Source organism: Salvia miltiorrhiza, chromosome 5, assembly GCF_028751815.1.
Source record: "Salvia miltiorrhiza cultivar Shanhuang (shh) chromosome 5, IMPLAD_Smil_shh, whole genome shotgun sequence".
Lineage (NCBI taxonomy): Eukaryota > Viridiplantae > Streptophyta > Magnoliopsida > Lamiales > Lamiaceae > Salvia > Salvia miltiorrhiza.
In genome coordinates this window covers 9,435,184-9,454,865 of record NC_080391.1, presented here as the reverse complement: position 1 = coordinate 9,454,865, position 19,682 = coordinate 9,435,184, and the positions used below count along the sequence as shown (strand labels likewise).

Genomic DNA, 19,682 nt, shown 5'->3' with positions numbered 1-19,682 from the left:
ATATTGCATGCTCACTTTTTCTTGTGAAACAATATAGCATGACCATTTTGAAGAAAAAAATATAATATTTGATCATTAATTAAAAAAATACAAATTTTAGTTATTTTTTACGTTTTAAAATTATTTTACCCTTAAATAGGGCGGATCGAATTCAAGTTTGCGCGCGGATTAGGCACATATGGCACTATTAGTACCATATACTAGGTCTTATGTAATGTTGCACGAATGGTACTTATGGCAATATTAGTATCATTAGTACCATATACTTGTGTGATGATGTTATTTAGATGGATACAGTTATATGATCATTTCAAACACTTCCTCATATGGTTTAGATTATCCATTTAGTGTGTTGCACGAATGGTACTTATTGTTATATTAGTGTCATTAGTGTCATATACTCTCTTATGTAGTGTTGCACGAATAATATTTATGGTCATATTAGTGTCATTAGTGTCATATACTTAGATATTTTATTTTATTTTCACTTGGCACATATGACATTAATAGTGCCATATGTATCCGTCCTAATTAAGGGCAAAACAGTCTTTACACGTAATAAATGGCCATAATTTGTACTTTTTCAATTAGTGGCCAAATATTGTGTTTCATTCTTCAAAATGACTATTTTAAAAAGCGCTCTCTAATGACTAGACTTTAAATATATTCAAATTAAAACAATAAAAATAAAAATTACTCCCTCCGTCCCAATATTGTTAGCCACATTTCCTTTTTGGTTTGTTCTACTATTGTTGGTCACTTTCTAAAAATGACAAAGTTTATTTTAATAAAGTCAACAATTACTCACTAATTAAGTTAACAATTGTTGGCCACTCTTTAAAAATGCCAAAATTACTCACTAATTTTGGTTGGCCACACTCAATTAAAACATAACACTCAATTTTTTAATCTCCGTGTCGAAAAAAATGTGGCCAACAATAGCGGGACGGAGGGAGTATTTATTAAGATAATTTTTTTTAAAAATTAGGCATACTTACTATTTATTCTTCACATAAAAAACTTAAAATTATCTTCTAAATTTTTTATTATAAATTCAAATTTTTGGGCTACAATTCATAACCAATAACATCTTTAGTTGTAAATTCAAGTTTTAAAACTAAAATTCACAATTAATAATAGTGTTGGCTGTAGATTTGAATTTTAAAGCTTGATTTCACAATTAACAATATTCACAAATTAAAGCTTTAAAACTCGAATTCACAACTATGATTATTCTAGTTGTAAATTCAAATTTCAAAGCTCGAATTCACAACTAGTAATAGTGTTGATTTTAAACTTGAATTTTAAACCTTAAAATCCACAACTAATATTATTGGTAGTTGTGAATTCAAATTTTAAAACTTAAATTCACAACTAGCAACAATATTGAATATGAATTCGAGTTTTAAAGTTCGAATTCACAATCAACACTAATGATTCAGTTGTGAATTCATCGAATTAATTATGAATTTAAGAACATCAACAACAAAAATTCACCTTAATTGTTGCCCCAATTAAAAGACTGATCACATCTTTAATTTTTATCTAAAAAATTCTCTAAATCAACGATAAAACATGATCATCTTCGTTCCAAAAAAATTCTAACACAATTATCTACCGTTTCCAATCAATTTTCTAAACCATTGAAGAGAGCGACGACTATTTGTTAACCTAACAATAAACAAATGTTGAAATCAATAAATTACAATATTATCACAATACCTTACAATTCACATAAATTTATATAATAATTTTAAGATTTTGATATATTATACAAATAATATAATTGTAGAAGCAGAAGCATATTCATTCACTGTGAGAGAAATATAACAGAGATTTGTTTTATTTTTTTACAAAAGAAATAAGCAACATATATGGCACAAATCCTAATAGTGTTAATAGTGTTTTATGTAGTGTTTTATGTCCCGAACTTTCAGCATTTTTTATAAAATGTTCCAAACTTTTATTTTCTTCTAAAAAGTCCCGAACTTTCAACTTTTTTCATAAAATGTTCCGCTATACAAAATTCGGTGATGGAAATATGACAAAAAATCCCGAACTTTCAACATTTTCCACCAACGGTGGTTCCTAACATGGTTTTTCAACAATAAAGATTTTCAAAATATTTCGTTCCCGCGAGATAAGTTATCTTTCTATCACCAAATTTTGTAGTGCGGGACATTGTGTGAAAAAAGTTGAAAGTTCGGGACTTTTTAGGAGAAAATAAAAGTTCGGGACATTTCATAAAAAATGCCGAAGTTCGGGACATAAAACAGTATTAACCCTAAATTATATAATTAAACATATTAAATCCGTAAAAGCTATATTAGTTACTAGGGGTGTCAATTTAATAATTGGATATCAAACAACGAATTGATAAATGAATCTTAATGAACCTTAGCAGCCGTCAAATTTATAAATGTAGGGAGTTTTACTTCTTCATTGTTTATATTTTTTTGGTTTTTCGCTAACACCACGCCCTTTAGAATCACTAAACATTAGTGCATCCTCATTCCTAACACCACGCCCTTTAGAATCACTAAACATTAGTGCATCCTCTCGCGTTGGTGGACTTGGAGTTGGTTGTGCAAAACCAAACATGATCATGATTTTAAAAAAGATTTGGAGCTGGTGGTGGGGTGTGCAGATTTCTTGTGTTCGTTCTAGGGATGGCAGTGGATCTTAGACCCGGTCCAGATCCGTGGATCCAGATCCATTTTTACGGATCTGGATCTCAATTTTTTGGACCCGACGGATCTGGATCTCAGTTTTGAAAACGGATCTGGATTTGGATCTTGAAATTTTAGATCCGGATCTGGCCCAGATCCGACCAGTGAATCCGTTTTATTATATATATATTTTTTATATTTTATATTTAGTTTACTAATAATATTAACTAAATTAAAAATAATAAATAAATTATATTCAAAAGAATAAAAACTAAAAGTAATTAGATAAAAGTATTTTGTGTTATATTTTTCATGATGGAAATTAGATGTTGTTGATTTTGTGAAATTTTTTTAATTTAATTTAAAAATAGTAGATCCATGGATCTGGACCCGTGGACCCGCGGATCTGACGGATCTGGATCCAAATTTTTCAGATCCACGAATCTGGATCTGGATCTGGTATATGAAAACGGATCTGGATCTGGTATTGGTCAGACCCGGTCCAGATCCGGCCCGTTGCCATCCCTAGTTCGTTCCATGAGGCTCGCCGGACCTTTTTGACGAAAGACAGGCTCCTGCCCAACGTTGGGGATTGCTCTTGGATTCCACCTCCTGCTGGTTTATTCCGGCTGGATACAGATGTTTCCATCCAAGGGAACGGGGAGGCTACAGGGGCTGGTTTTCTTGTTCGCGATCACCGCGGGAAGATCATTGCTGCGGCCGCTCACCGAGTGGGAAGGACAGAAACTGTTCTGATGGGCGAGCTTCACGCGATGTTGCTCGGGATTGGTTTTTGTTTGGAGAACCAGATCGGACCGTTGTTGGTGTTCACCGACTCCCTTCTTGCTGTGCATGTTGTTCACGAAGACTCGGCTGGTTCGGAATCCCTTTGCGACGAACTCTTTGAGGTTTTCTCTCACGCGCGTCATCACATTGTTTTAGATTTTCGCCATGCCCGTAGGGAAGCTAATCGGGCGGCACACTGTTTGGCGAACTTCGCCGCTTCTTCCTCTGGTGTAATGATTTGAAAGTCGAGCTTTCCGGCTTGGCTATCAGATATTGCGTCTCGTGACTTAATATAATTGTGCGTTTTCTCTCAAAAAAAAAAAATGTGAAATCCGTAGTTTGTATGTCATGTTTAACGGCAAGAATATCTGGGCTGGGACAGGCTCCGTAATCGACGGGCACTGCGATAACGAAAATTGAAAGTAGTAGTAATATAGCATTAGCAATAGCAAGATGGTTATTTTATGGTTGGGTTGAGTCGTGTGAGTTGTGCCTTCTCTTCTGCCATCGCATTATTAACTGCACGTTCTCTTCCACCATTGCATCAAATCACTGACACCACTCTTCATTTTCCACATTAATAATGCCCTTTTATTTTTCAACATAATTCTCATATTATGCCCAATAATACTTGCTCAGCGTGTATTCTAGAGGATTAATCATGATAGATAAAAATAATAAAATTAATTATTTATTTATTTTGATGAATTGAAACTTTGAAATATTTCAAGGCTCTTGATTATTTTAATCATTCAAGCTACTTTTGCTTGGGATTGAAGAAATCCTACTCTTAAGAGTGCATTTACTTTGATTGTAAATTTTTCATTAAAAAATATGAGAATTGTTAGAAACTATTTTCACACCCCTACCTTAGGATAATATTATCCAACATTAAAGAGAAAATTAGTGAAAATGAGCTGCCCATGAAAATATTCCATCCAACTCACATAAAATTTTTCATCATAGTAAATATATGAAAATGGTGAAAAATAGGTAAAAATATATATTTTTTTCTCTCATTTTCTATTAAAGTAATGCACTCTAAGAATAAAAATATTTAATCATACATATAATCAATCATGTAACATAAACGCGTCCTTTATTCTATCCTGATCCTAGACACTAACGCCTTTTGAACCAATCACGAACTCACAATCTAAAACTCCACCTGAGTGGAATTAAATTATTCACGTAACTTTTTATATACGATGCGATGCGCCTCAATTCTTAGCGACTATATCGACACACTTTTACTACCTTAGTCCTTAGATATGTGAAGCGATTCTACTTTTAAAAAATCTAGAAGTATTGTACACATATATGTGTTGATATTATTTAATGCACGTATGTTTGGGTACTTCAATGAGGCGAATGAATTTGAAATTGAACTTATTTGAATTTAAACGTGACACCTGAAATAATTAAATAAATGTAGGACCCCAAGTAATTTTGAAATCTATTTCAAAACGGAACGAACCCGAGTCCACTCAATCTAGTTTTCCCGGTCCCCTGGTTTGTTCGATCATTTACTATTTGCGAACATTTACAAATTCCCACTCTCATAAATGACATTAAAAATATATTCATAATTTAATGGATGAAAATTTAAAGCGTCTATTTTCATTAAGTTTATATAAAAGTGTCTACTTTTATAAATACATATATTTTATGTCTAAATTAAAGTAAAGAGACTAAAATGCCCTTAACATGATTAATAAAATACATAATTGAGTGTATTATCTTTAAGAGTTGAATTTCTTCAATCACAACATTTCAATGTGATATGAATCAAGCAAAACTAGTTCAAATAATATAAATATTAAGAACCTTGAGATTTTCTAAATTTTCAATCCATCTAAGTAAACAGGGGATTAATCTTACTATTTTTATCTATCAAAGCTAATCGTTAAAAGTAAATGTCTCCTTAAATGTTGATGGCTTTGCTTGATTTTTTATGAATTATTTTTACACAGATACGCTTATGTAAAAAATGTATATAAAAAAATACATGTGATGGTGGCTAATGTATCAATTCACTGGTAAAATGTTCAATAAATGCAGTAAAACAAATAAAAAATAAGTAACAAAATTGATTTTCAACATTGAAATTTAATTTATGATATGAAAATATATTTAGATGTCCCAAAAGAATCTAGTTGCCTGGTCAAATGATCTCAACCGAGCAAAATTTTGTTCATCCGATCAGTGTTATACTGTTTTCGATCGTCGAGGTGTTCGCTTTTTGCCCTGTTTTCGAATTTTTATCTGTATTTTTGAGTTTTGTACCGTCTTTATCTCATATGCCTATATATAGGTCATTTTGCCGGCCTATCAGACACCATTTGCATTCTCTAACCTTACAATTTATCGCTTTCTCCATTTTTGCGTTTGAATTCAATTTCTGCAAGGGTTAAAAATTCAAGTTGTTCATCTTGAATTTTTTTTTTCTGGTTTTATCAGCTTAATTTATTTAATTACTTTCTTTTTTAATTGTGTCTCATCTTTATTTGATTATGTCTGACTAGTTTTCTTTTCTAATTCTAGAGTTTGCATAGTTAAGTGAATATATGTGATTGATTTGGTTATGTGCCATAGTGACTTCCAATTTCTGATTTACAAATCTTGATGCTTATTTCTCGTGAATTATCTAGGCGATAATTTACTTGTTTAGTTATTCAATTGAGACCCAATAGAGATAATTGTTTAAGCAATTCATAAATGTGTAATATGATTTTAACCTTCAAATCCAACAAATATATGTGAATCATATGGTGCTATTTTTATGTGTCTTTGGGAGTTAGTAGATTTTCTTGAGACCTACCAGAGACTTATCTTGGCACACTTTCTTTTTTGATTTGTCCCATTTATAATGGCATTTTTCCAAAATAGTATATGGTACCTTCTCTACACACATTAAATAAGTGGGCCCTATCCATTTTACACTCTTAATCTTTTTTTCTTAATTTTCGTGTCCAAAGCAAATGTGTCAAGATAAGTGGGACGGAAGGAGTATAATTTATTAGTCAATTGTCATAAATTGCTCTAGCGAGAGTATGTGATTATTTATGTGATCTTATCATGATTTAATTAGCGTAATTACATTCTCTAGAATCAATATTTTTTTTCTTAATTTTTAATCATCTGATTTTTTTCCCATTGCTTTAGTCTAGTTATAGATACTTTAATAATTATTACTGTTGAATTTATTCTCAGTATTTTTGTTTGTCAGTCCATGTGAATATGATACTTGATTTATTGGTTATACTACAATTACATCGAATTAGTTGAAATATTTTTATTGCTAAAAATACTTATTAATTAATGAGTTAATTAATTTTGGAACATTCTAATACAAAAGTGGACATTTTTCCTAGACATGTATTGAAAGCGAGCATTTTTGCCAATTAAGACTAATTTACTGCTGAAATAAGATTTTATTAAAAAGAAAAGAAACAACAACGGAAAACCAAACACCCTTGAAAGCACAAAGCTGCAGACTAAGGGCCGAGCCTCGTTAAAACCTCATAACAGCTGAGGAAAAAGAGTACTCGTCAAGGACCAAGGTTGACAGAGCTGAGTTAGGAGGTCTCAAGGATTCCGGCCGAACCATTACCCTTAGGCCTCCCGGCTTACAACCGATCCAGAACTAAGAGAAAAAAACCAAAAAATCAAGCGAAACGAGTAAAATAGGGAATAGAAACATCCTCTTTGACAAAATCATTTAAACCAGCAATGGCATGAGGCCAAAAACCCTCTTCCGTAGCTTGAGAAGCCAAATAATCCGCCGATCTGTTGCCCTCACGAAAAATGTGAGAAATGCGCCACGTGAAAGTGTGGAGTTTGGAGAGAGCAAGCTTCCACCGAGGCTTGAATCTCCAAGGAACCGTCTCAGAGAGCGACTGAAGAAGCTGAACCACGTAAGAAGAATCCGACTCAAACCAAACTCTCTCCCATTTGGCACGATGCACAGATTCAATCGCAATAATAATAGCTAAAAGCTCTGCTTCGAACGCAACCCCCTGGCCGCCTGAAAAATGATAACAACCAAGAACGTCATTGAAGGCATTCCTAAAGACGCCCCCCGCATGAATCCTCCAATCACGAACCGAACCATCAGTATTAACTTTAATCCAAGACGGAGGGGGAAGGTGCCAAGCAACGTAAATATAGGAGAAAGGCTTCCTGGGTTGTCCAGCGATGGAAAGATTCTTAAGAATGAGAAGATCAGAAATCGAGTTGGCCATAGTGCCAAGGACGAAATTGTTGGCCGCTTCACAAAGAAAAACCCGGACCTGCTTGAGAATCAAGTGGCGTGAAGGTGCTAAATTTTTGTGTATGACGTTGTTGCGGTGAGACCAGAGACTCCAGAGGAGAGAGACCACCCCAACTTTCCATAAATTGCCAACTTGTTTGCTGTTATTCTGGTGGATAGAGAAGCGAATCATGCTGCCCACGTCCAACGGCAAAGGTTGCTCAATCAAAAACCAACGAAAGACATCCGCCCAAATGGAAGCCGAGAAGGAACAGTTCAACAGAACGTGATCCATCGTCTCTTCCGCTGCCGAGCATAAAGTGCAGCGGTTAGGCCCCTGAATACCCAGGAGACGATTCATATCAAAGGTAGGGAGCTTGCCAACAATAGTGCGCCAGACGAAGAGAGATCGCCGAGCTGGGATAAAAGGGGCCCAAATCCAGGAGCCCCAGTCGACCTTAGGGAACTGAGGTCGTATGTGAGCAAAGGCCGAAGTAGCAGTAATGTTCCCGAAACCCGAGTGAATCCAGGATCTGTCGTCAGACAATCCAGGAATGGGGGTAGAAATGATGTCGAGAGCAATGCGCGGGAAAGACTGTATGAAACTAGAAGTGAGGTGCCACTTATTATCAAAGTAGTAGTCTGAAATCTTCTGAGAGAAATAGGGTGTCATGAACATCGGAATATGAAGTTTGTCGATCAGTCTATACCCGAGCCAATTATCTCTCCAAAAATAAATCGAATCTCCAGTGCCAATCGTGCAGAAGGTATCCGAAACAATCTCCCGAATCGTCCTTCTAACACCAGTCCAAATCGACGAACTCGCCCATTGGGAAGCCCAATCCATGGTCTGAGTGAGATATTTCTGACGAAGCAGCCGATAGCCGAAGCTGTTCATGTTCATAATAAACCAACCCAGCCGAAACATGAAACTATTATTGATGTCAGAGAATGATTTGACTCCAATGCCGCCATGTTCCTTCAGAGCACGAGCTCTGATCCAACTCACAGAAAAGGAAGGTTTCTTCAGAGTACTCCCAGTCCAGATGAACGATCTACAAGCTCTGTCGAGAGCATGCAGAAGTTTCGCCGGCCATTTATAAACAAGCATGCTATGTACCGCAGCACTGTTGATAACAGAAGAAACTAAGCAGAGCCTGCCCGCCATAGAGAGTTGAGCACCTTGCCACCTAGGGAAATGGGCAAGAATCCGATCATAGATAGGTCGAAGCTTAGCAGAAGAAGCTCTACCCGAGAAAATAGGCACTCCCAAGTATGTGAAAGGCATGGAGCCAATGTTGAAGTCCAAAATCTGTTGAAGCCGAGAACGTCGCCCAGGAGACACCCCTTTCCCGAAGTAAAGAGTAGACTTATGCTTGTTGCAATATTGACCAGAGACCGTGGCATAGAGCTGAAGAATCGAGTCTATCATAATGCAATTACGCTTGGAGGCCTGACAGAACAGGAGCACATCGTCAGCGTAAAGCAGATGAGAAGGGAAACTCAAAGATCTCGAGAAACGCATGCCGGTGATTAAACCCCGATTAACAGCATCCTGAAAAATACGGCTAAGAACATCTTCCGCCAAGGCAAAAAGAATGGGAGACAAAGGATCTCCTTGTCTTACCCCCCGACCGCATTCGAAATAGCCATAGAGAGCACCACTGAACCGAATAGAGATGCGAGCCGAGCTGAGAATAGTTTTGATCCAAGAGCAGAAAATATTGGGGAAGCCAAACTCTTGAAGCACGAACAGAAGAAAATCCCATCTAAGCGTATCAAAGGCCTTATGAATGTCGACTTTGAGAGCCATGTTTTTGCCGTGTAAAGACCTCTCCATGCAGTTCGCCCCTTCCGAGGCAAGAGTGATACACTCATGAATAGAACGTCCTAAAATAAAACCAAATTGATTGTTGGAGACGATGGTGGCCGCAGCAGCATTCAGCCGGATCGCCAGAATCTTGGCAATAACAATTAAGACTAATTTACATCGAACGGTTTTTACATTTACAAAGTTGAAATGTCTCAAAAGATCTTGCTCATATAATAAAGTTTAGTGTGCTGGTTGTAGAAAAATAAAAACAAATCTTGCTCGTATAATATGTGCTGGTTGTAGAAAATTAAAAACATGACAACCATTTTTCTATACAACGATGTCCAAAAATAAATACTTTATCGTGATTATGCATCCTTTTAATGCTACCATCTTAAAAGATCAAATGCTCGGGGTCGTCCAAACAATGATGATGTGCTTATATTAACAGTGAGATTTTGGTTCAAATTTCATAGATGTCTTTCCCCAGGTAATAAAAATAAAAAATGTAAGATACGTCTTATACTTTGAGAAATTTTAAAAGATTCTTACGAATTTTATTATCCCATCTTGCATTTATTTACCGAAAAGAAATTTCTCTAACCATGGAATCGTCCATTCTCAAGATCAAATTTATTTTCCGAATATTTCATTTAATTTTGACTAGCCGAGTTTTGCCAGAATGATAGAAACATAGCGGAACCAGAAATAATGGTCAGGGCCCAACTAAATACTACTCCATATTTTTAAATAATCGTAAGTGAAATTTTTAAAAATTAAAAGCTTACTTTTCTTGTTTGATTGAATGTTTTTCTGTATTCGAAATTTCGAATGCAATTGATGGTTAACTATGTAGAAACAAAATTCAGAAAATGACTGAATTTCTATATACTAATTTACATAGGACAGGAAAAATAAGCATGGAGAAAATGTAATTGATTAATAAACACCAAACCTAAGTGTAGAGTGTAGTAGTTTTGAAGGCATCAATAGACTTTCTTGGTAAAGAGGCTTCTAATATTAAACAAATTAGTTCCACGTACCCCATCACCGGCGGCCGGTCGGCCAGCGGCGGCGACGACAGCTCCGGCGCTATTCTGATCGCTGCTACAGCTGAAATGCTGGCGGTAGCCCATACACACGGGGACATTCAAACTCAGAACCCTAGCTTTAGAGGCACCGGCAACCGGGACTCTCCGTCGACCCTCATTCTTGACAGCCTTTTCGCGGCGGACCTGCCACACGGGGCTGCTTCTTCCCAAGTGGACTCCGCCTCTGCCGGGGCTGCTGGGCCACTTCCTCGACTTCGATTCGCCCCTCGAGTTACTCCTCGAGCACGGCGCGCTGCTCACCTTCCGAGTCGCCACCGCCGCCGCGCGCGGCCGAGTTCCACTGTTACCGGCAGATCTACTCCTGGCGAAAGGCCATATGTTAATGTTCAGCTCCGCCGAGCTGCCGGCGCCACCAACGCTACCATTCTTCTTCTCTCTTCTCCGCTCTTTAACGCTGCTATCTTTCTCCTTAACGCTTTGATCGTCACCATTTTTCTTGTCATTTTTCCTGAAAATATCTCTCCACCGCTTTGACGAAGTCAACGAGGAATTGGCCGACAATTCAGCCGATTCCGTAGAGGAGGATTCGGGGTCCGGGCCTCGATCTGACCCGGATGCGTCAGCCCCTCGCGGCGGAACCTCATTCGAGAGGTTGAGATTGTGGAGGGGGAGGAGGACGCCATCGGAGAAGAGCTCGTCGGCGGATAGAAGGTTCGGCGGTGGAAAAGAAGGGTTTCTGACCATCCAAAACTCAAATTCCGGCGAGTTCGAATCGCCACAGCTTCTTCTTCCACTGCCGCATGGCGCTAGGATTCGAGGCAGCGGCTGCGGTTCCTCCATTTCTTCAAGCTCAAGAAGCTCTCTCTCTCTCTCTCTCTCTCTCTCTCTCTCCTAGCTTTGCGCAATACTATTTGGAAATAGAAAAGGAGATTGCGACTTTGGTGTTCGTGAAAAAAAAAAGACTAAAAAGGAATAAATAAAGAGAGGGTGGGGGATTATGGGAATGAGGATTATTTATTAGAGCGTTGATGGCAGTAATTAGGAGAAGGGGATTTTGCTGCAATTCTGTAATTTGTGTCCCGCATTAATATCGCCATTAAAAGCACACTCCACCATTATTTATTTCTTTTTTTTAATCATCCAAGAGTTATTTTCATATGATGATACATTTTCTTTTTTCTTTTTTTTTATCATCCAATAATTATTTTCATATGATGATACATTTAATAAATCACGCATGAAAATAGAATTGTTACGCAAACTCTTTTCCACTAAATTTTTGTTCTTATTTTCTTTAAAACAATAATTGTTCTTTTTTTTTTTAATATTTTGATTTTCTTTTAAATCGTTAACTATATAATTCATAAAAGAATACTATTTGATATGGATGCTGAATTAAATATCATGACAAGATCTTTTAAAATTGTATAAATATTACTCCCTCCGTCCCAATAAAAGTGGTCATATTTCCTTTTTGGGTGTCCCATTAAAAGTGGCTACTTTCTAAAAATGGCAAAAGTTTACTTTAATTAAGTCAACAATTACTCACTAATTTGGTCAACAATTGTAGGTCACTTTCTAAAAATGTCAAAATTACTCACTAATTTGGTCAACAATTGTAGGCCACTTTCTAAAAATTACTCACTAATTTTGGTGGGTCACACTCAATTAAAACATAACAATCCCCTTCTTAATCTTCGTGCCCAAAAAAAAGTGGCCACTTTTATTGAGACGGAGGGAGTATTAAAAATAGTTAATTGTCTATAAATCCATAACATTTTTTCGAAATTGGTTTTTGCTCCCAATTTGAAAAGTCGATTTCTAAATCTATAATGTTTTTCTTTTTGTCTCAAATTTATCCGATGATCAGTTTTTTCTTATGCCGGCGCCGAAAATGACACGGTGGTAGCCGAAATTAACATTGTGACAGCGGGAATTGACACCTAGGGATATTTTTTATATGTGAAAATAAAAAAAATAATACAAAAATCCTTATTCTTCCTTCCCCTTTCCCTCCATCCCCAAACCCTAGTTCCCCTAGGGGTGAGCAGTGGGTCGAACCCGGATCGATCCGCCGGGTTTGATGGACCGAAAATTTTAATATTTTGGACCGATTCGGATCGAATTCGAAGAGTGGATCGGTCCCAGGATTGGACCGAACCCGAGCAACGGGTCCGATTCGATCCGAATCTAACTCGCCAACTATGTAATTTTTTTTTCTTCTTATTCTGCACTTAATTTTCAGATTTAAAACATAAGAATTTCCATACTAAGAGAGAGCAGCATTACAAGAAAAACTAATACTATATACTAATATTCTTTACAAACTCGTTAACTAAGACAGAGACATAGAAAAGTAGTGATCAAGAAAAGAACATACACACAAACCCAAACACGGGCAGCAGATAAAATTTCAAACTACAGCAGCTGGAAAATATTAAATACTACTTCAAATAAGAAAGACACGTCATTGTTGGTGAAGTAGTTCGTATAGTTAGATTAAAATTCCATTAATTTGTACATATCAACAGCATACTTGTATGAAATTAAGCAACAACATTCAATAATTCATAACAACAAAAGTATAAATCATTGTTGAGTTTTACACTTTTACGTAACATACCATTAATAATTAAAATTAGATTTTATTAATATTATTATAAATATTAAATGTATAAATTAAATAATTAATTTATAAATGTATGGGTCGGTCCGGATTCGGCAGGTTCGAGCGGATTCAGACCCGGACCGACCCAAAAAAATTTCGGTCCTATAAAATAGACCCGGACCAGACCGCACATGTATACTGGGGTCGGTCCGATCCGGTCCGGTTTGAATTTACTCACCCCTAAGTTCCCCTCTCCCCACCCGCCACCGCCACCACCACCAGCGCCGCCCGCCCCCTGCCGCCACCACCACCCTCTTCCTCCAGACCGAGTCGGCGTTGCCGCTAGGCGCCACTCATTTTCTCCTCGGCTCACAACAGATTTGAAAGGCTCCATGAACAAAGTACAGGAAAAAAACTCACCTATTGATTGTTCTTGAGAAAATCGAGGGATCCAGCACCAGAAATAGTCTTCTGGAGAGTTTCCGATGGACGGTGAGAAACATGAGAAAAATAAGAAATACGAAGCAACACTAGGATGAAGAAGAACCTGAGGAAACAAATTCAACATGGATGAGTTCGGTCTTCCTAAAGCACCAAAGATCTGCCCTCGCTAAGAATTGCTGGAAATCGCACAAAATGCTCAAGCCCGCTGAAATTGATTTCTCTTCCAAGATGCTCTCTGACACTTTCGCCGCCTTCAGAAGATCGGAGAAAGTGTTCACCAAGTTCGACGCCGACGGTGACAACAAGATCTCGACAACTCCGCCGCAAATCCATGGAAAACGGTGTCGTACGAGTGGATTACCCTCCCAGAAGCCGACGCATCCATGTCGGCAGCATCATTGGCGGTTGAGATGATGGATCTCAACGACGATTTGTACCAGTGGCTATGCGTGCGGAAAATCGAGGGTATTGCGCCATGCTACACGCGAATGATGAAGGTTTTCCGATATTCCGGCTACTGCAGCGCCGAAGAAGGTATGAAGAAGATTGAGATTGATATTGAGATTAAGCGAAAGAGTTTAGAGAGGGCAGATCTTTGGTGCTTGAGATTCATAGATCCATGGCTCTTTTCATCTTTGGCGGCGGCAGCCAACGGCGACGGTAACGGCAGGGGCGGCAGCGGGTGGGGGAAGGAGAAATTAGGGTTTGGGAGTGAGGGAGGTTGGGAAAGATGATGTGGGTTTTTTTTTTCTTTTTTCTTTTAATTTTTTTTCCACATGTGATAAATGTACCACCGTATCAATTCCAGCTGCCACCGTATCATTTTCGGCCCCCCGCGTAAGAAAAAATCGGTCACCGGACAAATTTGAGACAAAAACGAAAGGTTATGTATTTGAAAGTACATTTTTAAATTAGGAGCAAAAATCAATTCCGAGAAAACGTTGTGGATTTACACGCAATTAACCTTATACTTAATGGCTTTATAAGTAGTAAGCCATTAAGGTATTCCTTCTAGTTTTTACTAGTTTTACACACGTGCCATGTATGAAGATACTTAATTAAAATAATAAAAGATTAATTTATACTCCCTCCGTTCCATTAGGCTTGTCCTATTTCTTTTAGGCATAGTTATTAAGGAGAGAGTTAAATTAGTGTAGTAAAAGTGTGTACAAGTGTGAGCCCCATATTGTTTGTAGTATAAAATTATTACCAAAAATAGAAACAAGACAAGATCAATGGGACAACCTAAAAAGAAAAGCAGGATAGGATCAATAGGATGTAGGGAGTATTTATTAGGAAAATAAAATTCATGAGTTATTTATGTTATACTATAAAATAGTTATAATTAAGTGTTGATAGGTAAAATTTTCTACTTTGTTAAGTTGTAATTAATAATGTTCAACTTTATAAAAAACTTGATCTTATACCTAAATTATAGTGAACTTCTTAATAAGCCATCGAATATTGATGAGTTATTATTATTTTTTGTGAAAAGTATCACACTTTTCTTATACAAGTACAATTATAAAATGAAAGTGTATAAGAACATGCAATGTATAATTTGTTGATGCCGGTCACGACACATGGATATTTGACAGTTTTTTTCTTTATTCTAATTATTAAACTATAGTTTAAATTCTCGAACTAATCCATTATTTATGAAAAAAATAGTTCGACTGAAAATAAATATGGCTACCACGCATAGGATAGGTAGCCGACCGAAAATTAAATGCAATTATGTAATAGTACACCATTTTGCGGATTTTTTACCTTTAAGATTCATGTGCATGCGTAGTCGTATTACTACAACACATCTAGTATAATAATTTATGACATGGATTTTATAAATAACCACCAACTAATATATTGGAATTCAAATACAATCGGAGACACAAAATCAGCAAACAAGTGCGATCGAGCCACCAGACCACCCCGAACTATCTTCACGAGTCACTTAGCCAAAACTATTGACCCCATAATGCTCCTTGCGATGACGCGCCTGTGCGAAGTGAGCCTCAAAGGGCCAATACATTGGAATTCAAACACAACCGGAGACACAAAATCAGCAAACAAGTTCGATCGAGTTCATTGGACCACCATCGAGCCATCTTCACGAGTCACTTAGCCAAATCTTTTGACTCTTTAATGCTCCTCGTGACGATGCATAAGTACACCTCAAAGTGGCTCCTCAATGCTCCTTGCGACGATGCGGCACATGCACGGATCCAAATGGTGCTACCTCAAAAGCCCTACTATGATACACTATAATTGTCCACACTTGATTATTTTTTTTCTAAAGTGATAACAATTATAAATGGCTTTAGAGATTCCTATTTTTTCAATGTGGGATACTTAATTCCCCCATATTCGCAAGCATTAAATTGTGCATTTAAATACTTTTCAAACATCAAACTTTATGCATTAATTGCTCATTCATTATAACTTATAAATGAATAATCAAATACATTAAATTTATGTGCTGGAGACGTAGATTTCAAATATACAATTAAACATCAACAAATTCCAACGAATTAACCATAATTAAATATGAATTAACCACCATTTAATAAACATTTTTCCAACAATAATACCATATAGTCTGATTAATTATTTTAATCTAAAAAGAAAGTCTAATACAATGTCGAAGACCATTTCGTGTATTAAAAATTTATAGATAATATGTGGTCCATTTTACATAAAAATCATCTCAACATGTGTCCGACCATTTTCTAAGTTACAATCGGCGCAATTCACACCATAAAAATTAGTAATTCCTTTTAGTTCGTATTGCTTGGAATAAATGTAGACAAAGATCCGTCCTCTGCTCTCCTATTCCCTCCAACTTGTCGTCCTTTTCATCAACTTGTGTGACTAACTCAAATTTTATGTACCTTCCAAAAATATAATATAAAAACAAAATTTTATCTTTGTGGAGCTGCACGGTCAAAACACATAAAATATTATAAGTTGAATTTCACTATTCCAGCTATGCCTTTTCACTCAAGACTTGTTAATTTACCTTCGGCGTAAATAAGTATTTGCTGCTACTTCTTTTCTCTCAGTTCTTTTTTTTAACTTTCTCGAAAAGTCAGCTTCTAAATTTTTTAAGAAAGTCAACACGTGAATGTGCATAATAAATACAAGTATATCTAAACATAATATTGTAGTAGTATTATTCTGAACGAAATATTGATTTAATTATCAGCTAATTAATATCTAAAAAGTCATGATGGTGTGTAAGTCAACTACTACCTAATTATTTCTCTGAAATTCAGTGCTGGAGGAATCGATTATTTGGTTGAAGAATTTTAGCAAATGATACATATATTGTCAATATTGAAATGTAAGTAACCAAGTTCCTTGTATAGGGAATACTATATGTCATAATTGTGGTGGGTCATCTTCATTTACCATGTACTTGTGTTCAATAATATTGATCATCTCGTTCCTTAAAAAAAAAAAATGAATTGAATTTTGATCGTTGAGAAAATATATATGTGAGTGTGAGTGATGTCAAGTCATTAATTTGGATTGGTAGTGTAATTGCGTTACGCTTGTGGTGGCCTTCACGTTCGTAATTGTTATCATTAACACAAAAGGCCTATTTGTTAAGAAGAGATTTTGAATCCCTCAATTTTACTATTTGAATACGTCCATTAGTCGTATTAATTGATATATCACATATGCTAATTATTATTGTGAAAACTAAAAATACATGCACAAATATATATAATTGTGAACAATAGATCACCAAAGTAAACAAATAAATGTATCACATGCATAAATATGGTTGTCCGTGTATTGCATTTATTTGTTCAATTTTTTTTCATAGATTTTGTGTCTATACATATATTCCTAGTTATCACTTAAAAAATGAGTATTGTTCTCACCGGATGCTTCTTATTATTATGTACTTCATATGTCAATAAAAAATATGGTCTGTTGTCTTAGTCTGTCCATAATAAATATAGTGTTTTCATTTTGATATATACATACTTATATTTTTAACATCATTCACACTCAATATTTATGAAAAAATTATTTAAAAATTGCATAACCAATCAACTTTGAGGGGTCATCTGCTCCACTTTATATACATCTTCCAACCATTTATTAAAATATGTGTCTCTCAATCACACCACATGACTTTTAGTGGATGAATGGAGTAATACTTATCCATACATTTCTCTAGTTTATTCTACATTATTAGAGGCGATTTTTGAGATGACCATATAAATAGTGAAAATCAATAGTCGTATACAATCATTATTTAACTAAATTTTAGCCAATTTATGGATTTTCGGGTGAAAATGCCCTTGAACCCATTATTTTTGGCAGTTTTCGTAGAACTGTTATAACTTTTTCTACAGAACTCTGATTGAGATGATTCAGGTGACCACGGATATCTCCTTCAAAGATGAAGAGATCGTAATTTAGGGCTTGGAGTAAAAAGTAATTGTTTAAGGCCTCAAAACGGGAATGAATGAGATTATTTTGTACCATATTAGTGTTTGGAAATGAAGAAATTTAGGCATAGGACCACTTATATCATCGCACAAAGCATGATGAGTTCACTTTGAAACGTTGTTCCGCTTTCGAAAATATATTATAATAGAAAATCTGAGCTATGAACCAAAAATTACTTCCGCTTTAAATCCTATCGACGATGACCCTTTTCACGATTTGTAGCCACCAAATAATCAACGTCAAGCTACTCCACATCAACAATACTTGGAACGACTGATACGAATAAGATTCTTCCATACCATTTGTCCCAAGAGATAGTGTATAACACTTGGGATGGCTAACACAAATGAGGTTCTATCGTACCATTCGTCCCAAGAGGTATCAGACAACATTTGGAACGACTAGTATGAACGAGGTTCTTTCGTACCATTCGTACCAAGTGGTATCACACAAACACTTGGAACAATTGGTAGGAATGAGGTTTTTTCGTATCATTTGTCCCACGAACTGGAGCGCAACACTTGATACGAGTGGTATGAATTGGTCCATTCGTACAATAAGCCCCAAAAACTGGCGCGCAACACTTGGTACAAGTCAGGCATGTAGCGTCCTGGCACGCTCGGTATGAATAATTTCCTTTTGTACAGTTGTATGAAGAAACACAAAAATTTAATTGGTTAAACACCAAATATGACCAGAAGAGTGTATTCGGAATCCTAAACGGAAAAAGGAGGTGAAGCTCCAAAGTCACCGAAAAAGTATATGAAGAAAATGACTGAAAAAGTAAACAAGGAGAACGGAACTTTTAGCAAAGTAAACACCTGACAATATGAATGTTGTCACCGGAAAAAAATCACCTACATCGTAAGGAGCTGGGTCTGGAAAAGAGAAATGGAAAGAGATAAAGAAATAACATGAGATATTTTACTTTAATTCTTTTAGCAGAAAATTAGCTAATATTTATTAAAATTATATTTATGAATATCTATAAATTTTCATTAGTTTGGATGGACATTTGACATCGTTAACAGTATTTACCATACCCACTATGTAGGAGTATATTTTTATTCTAACTATGTATGCTATATTCACCCTGTCTGACGTGCACACATTATCTAGTGTGTGTATTTGTGTTTTGATCCAATTCTTCGTTGGTATATATGAGTTAGACTCGATTATCTATTTTTCATATTGATCCAGCCAAATAAAATTGGGCACGACTTACTACATATCAACAACAAATACGAACGAATGTGACTGATATTTTTTCCTTTTTGAAGGAATGTGAATCAAAGCATAATGAAAATAGAGATATTAGTATAAGATAGGAGAGAACGTAAGACGATAAATGAGAATGTCCAAAGATGACAGGTTGTAGAGGGCCCCACCCGTTACAATTTGAATACGTTAATGAATATTAATAAGGTGGTGGCGACTTTTGAGAGCGATGCTTGTCTAATGCTCTTTGTTCGTAACCTATACTTTTTTCTCTACTATACATCCATTATTTACTCTGGCCCCTCGCATACCAACTACCACGTGCCATGTGGCACCTTTTATTTTCTCCAAAATTATATCTCAATGTTAAAAT

The 19,682-nt window shown here is 36.1% G+C and overlaps 1 protein-coding gene across 1 annotated transcript; it reads right to left on the bottom strand.

Annotated features, from left to right (window-relative positions):
• Positions 1-10,386: 10,386 nt before the first annotated feature.
• LOC130985833 (uncharacterized) lies at positions 10,387-12,000 on the bottom strand. Its single transcript, XM_057908983.1, has one exon. It carries the CDS (start codon positions 11,410-11,412, stop codon positions 10,507-10,509), a length of 906 nt encoding a protein of 301 aa, XP_057764966.1. The 5' UTR covers positions 11,413-12,000; the 3' UTR covers positions 10,387-10,506.
• Positions 12,001-19,682: the final 7,682 nt, after the last annotated feature.

Coding starts and splice junctions, on each gene's coding strand:
- LOC130985833 (XM_057908983.1), bottom strand. CDS start 11,412: ATGGAGGAACCGCAGCCGCTGCCTCGAATCCTAGCGCCATGCGGCAGT.